General features: G+C 41.8%; 1 protein-coding gene across 2 annotated transcripts in view; it reads left to right on the top strand.

Moving 5' to 3' along the window:
- The window catches only part of LOC116503273 (neuropilin-2-like), a 51,669-nt gene that overhangs the window by 20,534 nt on the left and 16,961 nt on the right, over positions 1-14,174 (top strand). Inside the window, exon 1 of one of the 2 annotated variants that reach the window (XM_032209581.1) lies at positions 1,292-1,413. The exons of the other annotated variant lie outside the window; for it this stretch is intronic. Coding sequence (XP_032065472.1) covers positions 1,362-1,413 — 52 coding nt within the window. The 5' untranslated portion in view covers positions 1,292-1,361. Of the gene's footprint in view, positions 1-1,291; positions 1,414-14,174 lie in introns of those variants that run through there. 2 annotated transcript variants of the gene reach the window in all.

Raw genomic sequence — 14,174 nt, 5'->3', positions numbered from 1 at the left:
TGACTGTGTGAAAAAGCAAAGATTACGAGGCTCATAGATTTTCACCAGCTAGCCTGTTTCTTATACAAGGAAAGGAAACTCGCTAGGTGACGGGTGACGCTTTGCAAGACAATAATAAAGCAGTCGGAAGAGATAAAAGGAGTTGGGGGAAAAACTCTGACTCGCTTGTTGCTCTCTTCTTACAAATATTTATCAGGATAAACAATTCAAATCTTTAGCTGTGAGACATTCAGCGTTGAATAATCTATGATCCCTGGTATGTGCAAATGGCTCGTTGTCTTTCTTCCCAAATAGGCCACGTTAAGTCCATGTCAATCACCTCTTGTTTGACAAAGATACAGACTTAAGAGTGGATTTGGTTAATTCACCTGTAATTTTATTTGTATTGGTCCGGCTCTGTCTTCGGAGAAATGAGTGTGATACCTGAGATCCAATAATGTGACTTCAGTACCTAATCTAGCGAAGGGATAAAGATAAATTGTGACAAGGAAGAAGCCCTGACTTCCCCACAGATGGCTTTGGTAATTAACCAAGCAGGGTAAAAACACATGTTAGATGTAGATAAATTTATGCCCGGAACTGGTGTGTTCATCCATAATGAAAGCCTGTTTCAGTTCCCCAAAGGGATGTCAAATGTGAAAGGGAAGAGTTTTAAATAGAAAATAGTCTGGTGCTCTACATGGAGTGAAAAAGCCTCCTGTAGTTCAGATACATTTCCTAAAACTGGAAGGGGGGGAACAATAGCAATAGCAATAGCAGTTAGACTTATATACCGCTTCATAGGGCTTTCAGCCCGCTCTACAGCGGTTTACAGAGTCAGCATATTGCTCCCAAACAACAATCCGGGTCCCTCATTTTACCCACCTCGGAAGGATGGAAGGCTGAGTCAACCCTGAGCCGGTGAGATTTGAACAGCTGAACTGCAGAACTGCAATCAGCTGAAGTAGCCTGCAGTGCTGCATTTAACCACTGCGCCACCTCGGCTCTGCAGCATGTATGTAGCCATGCGGTTTTGAGGAGATGGTTTAGGGCGGGTGAATAGGAGACCAAGGATAAATCAGATGCTTGGGCTACCAGCTATTTCAATCTCCCTTTGACTAGATATGAAGAGAGCCAAAACAAACAAAATCCAGTTTGGATGGATATGCGCATAGCAATTCAAATATTGTTTGTGCAACTTGGAGCAATATGTGCTCATACAGACCTTGAATGCTTTGCTAAAAGCTAACATTTGTAGAAATGACTTCAATAAATCTAGCAAAATATATATAATATATTGCAATGGGGAAACGGCAAGCCTGCAGCAAATATTTGGTAGCTGTTAACTGGTTTCTTTGGCGGAATTAAAGTTTTTCTTGGAAATGAGGGTTCTGAAAAGGAACTGGATGATTGTCAAAAGCCTCTTTGAAAAATGTAAGCTTGCCTTTAATTAAGAATGCTATTTTGCCTTATTTGGTCATTGATACAATTCACTGGTAACTTTTAAAGCCCAGAGCCTTGAGATTGGCTATAGCAGGTATATATTGCTTCCTAAGAGAAATTATCTAGGGCAGTGGTTCCCAAACTTGGCAACTTTAAGACTTGTGGACTTCAACTCCCAGAATTCTCCAGCCAGCAGAGCTCTGCTGGCTGGAGAATTCTGGGAGTTGAAGTCCACAAGTCTTAAAGTTGCCAAGTTTAGGAACCACTGATCTAGGGCATGTTTTGAAAAGGCTTAGTTCTGTTTTATATTTGGGATTTTGTGTCCTCCTTACTTTAAGAAGCTGGACTTGAACAGCTCTGAAGGATGGGCTGAATTGGAGTAGCTCCATTTAACGCTAATTGGAATGTTGCCTTTCACAAGATTCCCTGTCTTATTCCTATAATAAGATGCAAAAACATTCGTAAAACTCGTTGATTTCAGCAAGAGAGTTCACTACAGTATTTAAACTGCTCCAATTGAAACCAGTGAATTAAATAGGCCTGGCTTTACATAAGTGAAGGTTGTGGGGGAAGAAGTGTATCTACATGTTTCTAAGGAAGTTATCATATTTTCTGACCTTTTTCATACTCGCAAATGGGTGACTTAAAAATAAAGAGAGATTGGATATCAGGCGCTTCCTTTGTTAAGTAGATCGTTGGTTCCTTGAGTATTTTGATGAAGAGTATTTCCTTGAGTATTGCGCTCTACATGGGGCTGCCCTTGAAGAGTGTTCGAAGACTTCAACTAGTCCAGAATGCAGCCACGCGAGCGATTGTGGGTGCACCTCGGTACACCCACGTACACCTATCCTCCGCAAGCTGCACTGGCTGCCCATTGGTCTCCGGACACGCTCAAGGTGCTAGGTCGGTTACTTTTAAAGCCCTACATGGTATCGGACCTGGTTACCTGAGAGACCGCCTCCTGTCAGTCACCTCCAAAGACCTATTAGATCCCACAGACTAGGCCTCCTCCGGATTCCATCTGCCGGCCAATGTCGGCTGGTGACTCTCTGGGGGAGAGCCTTCTCTGTGGCTGCTCCAGCCCTATGAACCGATCTCCCCGTTGAGATCCAGATCCTTACTACCCTTTCCGGCCTTCTGCAAGCAACTAAGACCTGGCTGTTCCGGCAAGCCTGGGGCTGTTGAATTAATCCAGCCCATCAGATGTTACGGACTGTTGTTGAATTTTAAATTGTTGTTTTTTTATTTTTGTACCCCCTTCCCTTTTTATTGTTAGCCGCCCTGAGTCTTCCGGGAATAGGGCGGCATACAAGCCAAATCAATCAATCAATCAAATCAAGATTTGAAATGGAGGAAATATTTAGAAATATTGCTCTAAAACAGTATGTAAGACTTTAGAAGAACTCTCAACTGGCAAACTCCATTGGGGAAACCTCTGTTTTTTAGATAAATATATGTAAGGAAAAAGAAACAGTTCCCAAACTATCAGTAATTGTGTGGTAGACAATATAAAACAGTTATTGTCTCATATTTCATTTGTCTTTTTCCATTGGTAAGTACTGGCTATAAATTTGCAGGCAGAATTCAAAGCTTCGTATCACACTTCCCAGTGGCCTCTTTGTCAATATGGACTCAGTTTTTTACAAACTCTAGTCTGCAAAAGATAGACTAAGTCTTTTGGTGTGGTGAGAGGTGGATTGAACTGAAATAGAAGACATGAAAGATAAATGATAATTTTGACCAAAATATGGACATGCTCCTATAGAAGAATGTAGTAGAACATTTTAAAAAGGAATATAACATTTCAGAACAAAGCAGAATGGTTTAATTTATTAATGACTAAAGTTTAAATTGACCTTAGAAAAAGGATATTCAGATGTTGTGATGGGTTTATAGCTACAAAGATTGGAATCATGCAAGCTATGGTATTCCCTGTGATACTCTATGGAGTGAAAGATCTTGTTTGAAGAACAAGATAGAAGAGTGTTAAGCTTTTGAATTTTTGGTGTTGGAGACGGCTTCTGAGAAGTGCCATGGACAGCCATGAAAACAAATTGCTGGATCATAAGGAAGGAAAGGAGAGGAGGAAGGAAGTAGTAGAGAAGGGTGGGACGAAGGAAGGGGAAAGGAGTGGAAGGTGGAATGGAGAGAAAGAGAAGGAGAGATAGTAGGAAAGGAAGAGGAAGAGTGGAGGAGAGGTAGGGGAAGAAGAAAGAGGTAAGGAGAGGGTGGGCGGAAGGGAGAGAAAGAGAAGGCGAGGAGGGAGGAGAGAGAGAAAGAGAAGGAGGAGAGGGTAGGAAGGAGAAGAAAGAGGGTAGAGTAGGGAGAGTAGGAAGGAAGAAGGGTAAGTTAGAGGAGGAGGAGAAGTAGAGAAGGAAGGGAGGAGAAAAGAAAAGAAAGAGAAATAGGTGTGATAGAGCAGGTGCTAGGGATGGTAAACAAAGCAACAACGCCTTGGAGCAGTGGGGAGGAACAAGGAGTGTGATCCTGACGTCGTGCATTGAGCAGTGGGGAGGAGTCAAGGGAGTTGGTCCTGGATGCCTGGCAATGGAGGGCTAATAGGTGTAAAGAACAGTTACGCAGTTACAGGAGATAATTGCACTCAGCTGGTGGTAATTAGCTCCTCTCAAGACTATAAAAGGAATGATTGTGCACATGCCCTTTGCAGGAGTCAACATATTTACTAGAGCTGGAGAAGCTGTTGTGGCTATCTTGGCAGGCTGGATTGCTGCCAAGGTCAGTCTGTGCTGGATTGCTGCCAAGGTCTGGTCTGTTGTTAATAAATCCTTGAAGTATCTTTGTCTTGGCATGCTTTGGTGTATGAAGAGGAAGGTCAGAACAGAGGAATATACATGTTGTAGTCAAACAAACTTACAACAGTTTGTTTAGTGACTGTTTGAGTTACAACGGCACTGAAAAAAAAGTGAATTATCACCATTGTTCACACTTATGACCATTGCAGCATCCCCATGGTCATGTGATTATATTTGGATGCTTGTCAACTGACTCACATTTATGACTGTTGCAGTGTTCCGGAGTCACGGGATCCTCTTCTCCAACCTTCTGATCAACAAAGTCAATGCAGAAACCAGATTCACTTAACCAACCATGTTACCCACTTAAACGGCAGCAGCGATTCACTTAACAACTGTGGCAAGAAAAGTTGTAAAATGCGGCAAAACTCACTTAACAAATTTCTCAGCAACATAAATTTGGGGCTCAATTGTGGTCACAAGCTGAGGACCTTCTGTATCTTACCATCATTTAATTGAAGTACAATTTAGTACTGCCAAAGATCAGTGGGCTATACTAAATCTCCAAAGCCTTTGGATTAAAAAAATAATAATACTACACTGTTGTGACTCAGCAGTTGTCTGCTGTGAGTCTTTTCGGGATACAAGATTCATTATGCAGCTGGGGCTTGTTAGAGGCAGGTTTGGAGATAAAAGGACGGATGCTGCCACGCCCTAGTTGCAGGAGTCAACGTTCCTTCATGCGTTCCTTGACCCTTGATCGTGGTTTCTTTGATGTACACTTGGAAAAGTGATTTGACTTCTGCAACCCTGATTCGTAGAGACATCGGATAAGTGCTCTGTGTTTCCTGTAACCCTGATTCAAGGCTACACTTGGAGAAGTGCTTGGATTTCTGTAACCCTGATTCTTAGAGACTTCGGAAGGAATGTTTTGCTTTCGTTTTGGTTGCGTAAGAAAGATTTGTTTTTCAGTTTGTTATCTTCTGGCAGAGACTTTAATTAATTTATTTTGGCTCGCAGCCACTTTGAACCGAGAACTGATAAAGAGAAGTCCCTCTCATTTTGTTTGCCTGTCTTTTGTTAAGAGCCGTGAAGGGGGGACAGGAACACTACACCAACTGAATTTGGCAACTGTATTCAGTACAGTATGAATTATACTGTGAAAACATCCTAAGCAACTCACTCAGGCTAACACGGTGGAAAATAACTTGGACTATATATTGTCAGACGTTTGTATTGACTTTTGCAAAGAGAACTGTTCTTTTCACTGTATTTTGGACTTTTCTTTTATTAGCCCCACTGTTACCCAAATATTAGCTATATAAAGGTCTTGGATTTGTGTTTTCTTGACTTATGAGGATGAATAATTTCTGATCCTGGAGCCCTTTTAATTATGGGCCCCAAAAGAAAGCACAATAATTATTCTCTGCATATGTTTGTACTTCTCTCTCTTCCTTCCTACTCTCTTCCTCTCTTCAGGAGCCGAGGTGGCGCAGTGGTTAAATGCAGCACTGCAGGCTACTTCAGCTGACTGCATTTCTGCAGTTCGGCTGTTCAAATCTCACCGGCTCAGGGTTGACTCAGCCTTCCATCCTTCCGAGGTGGGTAAAATGAGGACCCGGATTGTTGTTGGGGGCAATATGCTGACTCTGTAAACTGCTTAGAGAGGGCTGAAAGCCCTATGAAGCAGTATATAGTCTAACTGCTATTGCTATTGCTATTGACTTTTCTTTCAATATGTTAGTGAGTCTGCGTTGATGGCTCTTACCTTGGGTTTTGCTTACCTAAATTTTTTTTTTTAATCTCTCAAGGTGTGAAAACACCAGTCTCTTCTATCTTGAACTTCAAAGACAGGATGCTAGTTAAAGACAAATCCAGGTGTTCTTCCATGATGTCCTTGAATAGATGCGTAGGATTCCTGGTTTTTAATCCCCACTTCTCTATAACAGAGCAACTCCTCAACCCTTGGGCAAAGAATGCAAACAAAAATAAAATAAGGAGGAACACGGCTTTAGCAGGCTTCCAGCATGGTTGCATTCCAGGATACAGTGGCCTTGTACCATCAAATAGCCTTAGAGGAGAACATTAGAAGCTGTCGGTTTAGATAAGGCTGAGATCCCCTCCTGTGGGACCCTCAGTTGTATTAATAAGGAAAAATTAATTTTAACCTCTGGGATGTCTGCCAAATCCTACGCCTTCTGGCAGTCCAGCTGTGCTGGAAAAAACAAATTGTAGGTATGTAAGAACAAAGGGGAGGGAATCCCGCCACAAATTAAAGTACAGAATTTATTTAGGATGGAGGAGGAGGGAGGAGTACAGTTTTGTACTGCCAAAAATAAAAATAATCCTCTTTTTTGATACTGCCCTCCACTTAGCACTGGACGTTGTAGATACAAGAATTGTGTTTCCCATGAGGTCCTAGATTACCCTTGTCTAATCCAGAACGTGAGACAAGTGACAGCCACGTCGTACCCAAAGGAATGAGAAAGTGTGAACAATTCCAGTTTTACCTTCATCCTAACAGGAGCCTTTTGACACTTCTAATTAATACGTATGCAAGAAAAAGGAGAATTAGTTCCTTGGCAAAAGCAAACGCCACCCTTCTCTCCAGCTACCAAAATTCCTACTAGAATTGAATCCTGTATTGTAAACCACGGCTGCTCCTGACACAGTTTAACAGTGGCACTTAACAGAAGCAGAGTTCCAGCCGTCGTGTTGTAAATGAACAGGGTAAGCCTCTTTGAAGTCAACGTCAAATCAACCCTCAAAGGATAGTCTCTGATGTCCTTGTATTTCTTTCCTTGTAATTACAGGAAAAGAAAAATCCCTCGGTTGCCTAAGGTGGAAGTTTGCCTTAATAAAGCCTTCAGGAATTTGCCGTCTGCTGGTTCAGTGTGTACTTTCCAATATTTGGTTCCAGTCCTCTTTCTGTTTGTTCTCACAGAATATTGCACCGAGGATGACATTTTCCTTTGAATTATGAATTCTCACGATCATGTTATTTCCTGATTTAGAAATCTGACACTTGAAAGGTCAATTAAGAAGCGTTTCTCTCCATCTGTGGAAAAACGGGGAGGACTGTTCCCAACTGCAAAGAAATTCCTGTAATAAGTCACTGGGCTTATTACAAGTCCCGGCTTAGGTGTTGGTTACTTTAGAAGAGCAAAGTTATCAGGTCTGTAGTTATTTACAACACCCCTTACTACAAACAGAATCTGCAAAGAGTACATGTTTGAGAGGCCTTATCCTTCCCCCCCAGTGTGAAGAGCAGTGGGATGGGACTCGGGAGAAATGCATTCTCTCTCCGAGCATCCTTTCTCCAGAAGAGGCTACCGCCAGAAATAGCAAGTTCTGTGCTTTCATTCATGACTTAGGAATCTGGGAGACCTGGCTCTTGGGGAAAGCTTTTGGGAACGAAGTTTAGTTTTTAGTTCATCACACCTTGTACAACGAAATTAAATGCCATCTTCAGTGTACATTGGTTAGGGTGCAGTACTGCAGGCCACTTCAGCTGACTGTTATCTGCAGTTCAGCGGTTCAAATCTCACGGCTCAAGGTTGACTCAGCCTTCCATCCTTCTGAGGTGGGTGAAATGAGGACCCAGACTGTGGGGGCGATATGCTGACTCTGTAACCGCTTAGAGAGGGCTGAAAGCCCTATGAAACGGTATATAAGTCTAACTGCTATTGCTATTGCTATCCTTCACATTCTATCTATACAATTGAATTGAAAACCCGATATTGCATTAGTATTGTACTACGCAGTAGAATTCAATATAATTACTGCCCTGGGAGAGAAGCTGTTTTTCAGTCTATTTGTCCTTGTTTTTATTATCCTGTACCGTCTGCCAGATGGTAAAAGTTCAAAAAAAAACCGGGTGCCCAGGATGAGGTGGATCTTTAAGAATGTTTTGAACTTTCTTAAGGTAGCGGGAGCCATAAAGAGGGGAAAGGGCAACCCATGATCCTCTGGGCAATGACGTGAACCCTCTGGAATGCTGTCCTATCTGCCTCTGTGCAATTGGCAAACCCACACAGGTGCAGTAAGTTAAATACCTCTCTATGGTGCAGCGGTAGAAGGTCAACAGCAGTTTTTCCTTCGGTTGTTGTTTCCTGAGAAGTCTCAGGTTGTATGATCTCTGCTGGGCCCTTTTGACCAGGGCTGCAAGGCAGTGGTGGGTTTCCACTTTTTTACCAATGGTTTGCTTGTGCATGCGCACGTGTGCTCATGACACTTCTGCATGCGCAGAAGCATCCAGGCAGGTGGGCGGAGCCACCGCCGCCAACCGCCCACTACTCGATCTGGGTCGAACTGGAAGCAACCCACCTCTGCTGTAAGGGAGTGCCGCCAGAATAAGGTCCTCTTTTTACCCGAGCCGAGGTGGCGCAGTGGGTTAAATGCAGCACTGCAGGCTACTTCAGCTGACTGCAGTTCTGCAGTTCGGCTGTTCAAATCTCACCGGCTCAGGGTTGACTCAGCCTTCCATCCTCCGAGGTGGGTAAAATGAGGACCCGGATTGTTGGGGGCAATATGCTGACTCTGTAAACCGCTTAGAGAGGGCTGAAAGCCCTATGAAGCGGTATATAAGTCTAACTGCTATTGCTGCTACCCAGAAACTTAAAACTGGCCACTTGTTCTCCACTGATAAGCAAGGGCTGGCTGTCCGATCTATTTCTTCTATAGTCGACTATAAGCTCCTGGTTCACCAACAAATGTGCGATAGACATATGCGCGCCGACAAAACCGCAACGTCAAAATCGCTAATTGATTTTCGACAGTAGCACGCCAACAAATGTGCGATGACAAAATCGCGCATACGTACGTTATAACCCTAGCCCTAATTTTTTTCTATTTTATTGTCATTGCGCTTTTGTCGGTGCGATTTTGACATCGTGAATTTGTGGGCGCGATTTTGACGTCACGGTTTTGTTGTGGTTTTGTCGGCGCGCATCTGTCTATCGCGCGTTTGTCGAGTGACGTAAGCTCCTTGGTCTTATTGGTGTTAAGGACCAAATTATTGCCTCCATACTATGAAAGAAATGCTCCACCTTATCTTGATAGGCAGACTCATCCCCCCCTGGAGATTAGTCTCACCACTATTGTATCATCTGCAAATTTAATAAAATATTACTAGTGTGAGTGGGAATGCAGTCGTGCACATATAGAGCTGTGATGGCCAAACATGTTTTTTTTAAGTTGATATATTTTCTCAAATCTGGCCACTAATTATTATTCAATGCAGGGCATTCAGACCTCTCAAAAAACCAACTATTGTTTGGTTAATGTTTCAGCCAACCAGTTTTCAAGAAATACCACTCATTCCAATTCGAGATGCATATTAATTTTCCACGCTTTACAATAACAAACTAGGAACTAATACTATACCATGGTTATATTCCTAGTAAACCTGGTCAATGAACCCACAGCAAAAATTGTTATGAAAATATATAAAATGCTATTTCACTATGTCGTCGTAATTTTATACTATAAGGACTCCATAATAATTGGGCGCTGCAATCGAAGACGGAGATAATTTGCTTACAATTTTGCTACCCCTGGATTAAACATGAAGCAAAGTAAGGCCATGCTTAGGACACCGAGGGAAATGGGGGGTACCACAGAGTTTTCTCCCCAGCTATCATGCCCTCAGTTGTTCCGCTGTGATAATTTAGTCATTTTTTAAAAATTGTTTTTACCTGTCATGTTTAATCATCGTTGTTAAAAAAAAAATGTTTTCTTTTTTTTAATTAAATTTTTTATTTTATCAATTTCATATATACATTCACAATTATATGATATCATAACTGTTATTAATAATATGTATTTATAACAATTTTTTCCCTACAGTTGACAATATACTTGAAGATTGCTTTCTTACCATCCCATAGATCCATCTTATCTTACAACGGTCCTACTTCTTCTTCCCTCCCTCCCTCTTTCCTTCCCTCGTTTCTCTCTCCTACTCTCCTTCCTTCCCTCCTTCCTTCCCTCCTCCTTCCCCCTTCCCTCCTTCTCTCCTTACCTCTTTCCTTCCCTCCTTCCTTCCTTCCCTCCTTTCTTCTCCTCCTTCTCTTCTTCCTTTCCCCATTCCTTTCCTCCTTCCTTCCCCCCTTCCTTCTCTCATACAATGTTTCTTGAGCATGGTGTGTGACTAAAGTTTGAAAAGTCTGCTTGGAAGATGTCAGATAGCACATTTGATTCCATCTTATGGTCATGAGTATTACTTCTGTGGAGGGACAACATGTCTGCATCAGTTGGCCTAAATCTGGCCTTGAATTCTGCCAATCTGGTCTGAAAATGTTACAATTTATATCTGCAATTTATAGCCAAGTGCCTAAGTTGCTTGTGGGTTATCAGTTCCTGATGATTTGCTAAAATGAATTTTCAAGAAAGGGGGGGGGGCACAGAGTTCCAGTGGGATTAATCAAGTTCAGATCTTCAGTCATTCCCCTGGAGTTTTTTAAAAGACTTTCAAGAAAATCCTACCATGCTTAATACAAAAGTCTTATATAACATTAATGAGATTCTCCTGCTATAAGAAGATATTCTTCAAATGTTAATGGTATCAATTGATGAGATTTACATATTTTATGAAAAAAATGATTGAAGTTAAGTCATTTGAAACCAAGATGGTACTTGTAATTATTCTTCTTGCAAATTTATTCATGGTTTCCATCAATAGCTGAGTCCGGTCCTGTAAAATCCTTTATCTTCCGGCTCCATGTATTGAACAAATTGATATCATGATTAAAAAGAGCATGACCAAAGTAATGGAGAAGAGAAGAAAGGTTGGGGACCTTTTCTAAATGTATGTAGTACCTTTTAAATAGGCGTTTAACCACTCAGCCCTGCTGAGCAGTGGTTAGAATGCAGTGTTGCAAGCGAACTCTGCCCACAGCCTGGAGTTCTGGGAAGTCGGGAGGAGGGGGGAAGGTTGGGGGGGGGGTTGGGTGGGAAGGGTGGGGGGAGGGAAGTAAATATTTGTAAAAGTTTTTTTTTCAAAATTCTCAATTAAAAAAAAAAAACAATTCTAGCAAGTATATCTCAGCCCCATATATAAACTGGTGTCTTAATTTAGAAAGAAAAGGAAAGTGAGGAGATCTGAACTCTATTCAAATATCACCGCATGAGCCTGGGAATAATGCACCATGTTGATAGAAGAATGGAGGGAGAGGGAGAGAGTTTTAAGCTGATTTCCTCCCCACCCCCAACCTAAATTAAGATGACTCCTTAAAAGGCTGAGGTTTGCAACCTGTGGCACTACAGGTGCAGCCCTGAGAAGACATATATAGGATTATGGACAGAAGGCCAACTCCAGAAAAATAAGGAAGGCATGCTGGAATATGCTGCCCCTTTTTTTGCTTCTTCCTTGTGTCCCCCCCGAATTTGGTTTGTGGGATGCAGTTAGCTTAGAGTGCTTCATAGAATCCACAGGGGTCTCCATAGGAACCTCAACTGTAGCTCAACAGAGTGGTTCAATGGGGAGGAATAGGATGGGGAGGATAACTGCAGGGAAGTTCTCTCGATTCCTCCAAGGGCATATTAGGGCTGAAAATTTGTCTGGAATCGTATAAGTGCCCTGCTGGAGCATGGGGTTGGACAAGAAATCCTTCAAGGTCCCTTCCAGCTCCACCTCCTCCTCCTCCTCTTCTCTTTCTTCTCTTCTTCCTGTTAGTCTATCCTTACTCTAACACTTGCGTACTGAATTTAGCTTCTGAGTCTTGCATGTTTATTGGCATTGTTTCTCATTTTTGTATTCTATTTTTATTACAAAATATATACAGGTAGGCCTCCAGTTATTAAGCCCAAAATACCTGTTGTAAAGTGAGAAATTTGTTAAGTGAGTTTGCCCCCTTTTGCAACCTTTCTTGCCTCGGTTGCTAAGTGAATCACCGCCGTTGCTGAGTTAGTAATCTGATCGTTAAGTGAGTCTGGTTTCCCCATTGACTTTGCTTGTTGCGAAAAGGGATCATATCACCCTGGGACACGGTTCATAAATATGAACCAGTAGTAGCCAAGCATCTGAATTTTGATCACACGATCATGATCATCAAGGTCATAACTGTGAAAAACGGCCATAAGTCACTTTTTCCCAGTGCCGTTGTAACTTTGAATGATCATTAATGCACTGTTATAAGTTGAGGACTACCTGTATTCTTCTTCAGTCCAGCTGGACCCTTAAGTGATTGGCCGCATAACAGTATATAATATAATGTAATCAGGGTGATTCAATAATATAAAACAGAAATAGCAGTAGACTTATATACCGCTTCATAGGGCTTTCAGCCCTCTCTAAGCGGTTTACAGAGTCAGCATATCGCCCCCAACAATCTGGGTCCTCATTTTACCCACCTCGGAAGGATGGAAGGCTGAGTCAACCCTGAGCCGGTGAGATTTGAACCGCTGACCTGCTGATCTAGCAGTAGCCTGCAGTGCTGCATTTAACCACTGCGCCACCTTGGCTCTTATAACAATATATCACCGTAGTAAAATGAAAGCTTCCATTGATGTCTCCAGAATCGGTCTTAAAACACTCTCCAGAAAAGCCAAATCTTTACAACTTTCCAAAATCTGAAAGGTTGACAATCTTCCTTGCCTCAGAGCTCAAATTGACTCATAAGAAGATAGCACACTTCTCAGATTTTCTGCTTATTTGTTTGCTACCAAAACATGTACTAAGTCTACAAGATTCAAGAACCTCCTTTTTACTGCCTAAAACTCCTCAGACTCAAAATACTCTTCCCAATCCTGTGGCATGATGATGTCATCAATCACATACAATTTCCAGCCTCTTCAAGTAAAAATGAAAATGAAATGTAGCCCCTACTTATGGGGCTGATTCAGGCTTTACAGTATTTTCGAAATATGTGAACATGTCAGCAAGTAAAGTGTGATTGGTATATCAGACAGAAATGTGACGTAATGTAAAATTTGACATTCTTTATATATATATTCGGTAGAACCGGTTCGTCAAATCTACCGAATCGGTTAAAAGAGGTTTCACCAGTGGACCCGGAAAGCAGGCCACACCTACAGAAGAGGGAAGAGGTTCCAAAATGTTTTGAAACCCACCATATATATATATATATACATACATACACACACACACACACACAGACACAGACACAGATACAGAGATAGATAGATAGATAGATAGATAGATAGATAGATAGATAGATAGATAGATATAGATAGAAAGATAGATAGATAGATAGATAGATAGATAGATGATAGATAGATAGATAGATAGATAGATAGATAGATAGATAGATAGATAGATATAGATAGATCAGTGATGGGTTTCAAAAAAATTTCGAACCTACTCTGTGGGTGTGGCCTCCTTTGTGGGAGTGGCTTGCCCGCCATGTGACCTGGTGGGAGTGGCTTGCCGGCCATGTGTTCTCTCTCTCTCTCTCTCTCTCTCTCTCTCTCTCTCTCTCTCTTTTCTTCCTTTTGTCTCTCTGTCCTTTTTTCCTTTTTTTCTTTCATCTCTCTCTCACTTTTTCCTTCTTCTTTCTTTTTTCTTTTTTTCTTTATTTATTTCTTCCTTCCTTCCTTCCTCTCTCTCTCTCTCTCTCTCTCTCTCTCTCTCTCTCTCTCTCTCTCTCTGTGTTTGTGTGTGTGTGTGTGTGTGTCAGTGGTGGGTTTCAAAAAATTTTGGAACCTCTTCTGTAGGTGTGGCCTGCTTTCTGGTGGAACCTCTTCTAACTGGTTCGGTAGATTTGACGAACCGGTTCTACCAAACTGGTGCGAACTGGTAGGAACCCAACTCTGATATATATATATATATATATATATATATATATATATATATATATATATATATATATATATATATATATATATATATATATATATATCAGAGAGAGAGAGAGAGAGAGGGAGGGAGGGAGGGAGGGAGGGAGGGAGAGAGAGAGAGAGAGAGAGAGAGAGATGAGTACAACATGGTCCACTTTATCCTGATTCACAACAAAGTCTCTGTCCTATGCTTGCAAACTC

This window comes from Thamnophis elegans, chromosome 1 (genome assembly GCF_009769535.1).
Source record: "Thamnophis elegans isolate rThaEle1 chromosome 1, rThaEle1.pri, whole genome shotgun sequence".
Taxonomy (NCBI): domain Eukaryota; kingdom Metazoa; phylum Chordata; class Lepidosauria; order Squamata; family Colubridae; genus Thamnophis; species Thamnophis elegans.
This window is presented reverse-complemented; position numbering and strand designations above follow the sequence as displayed.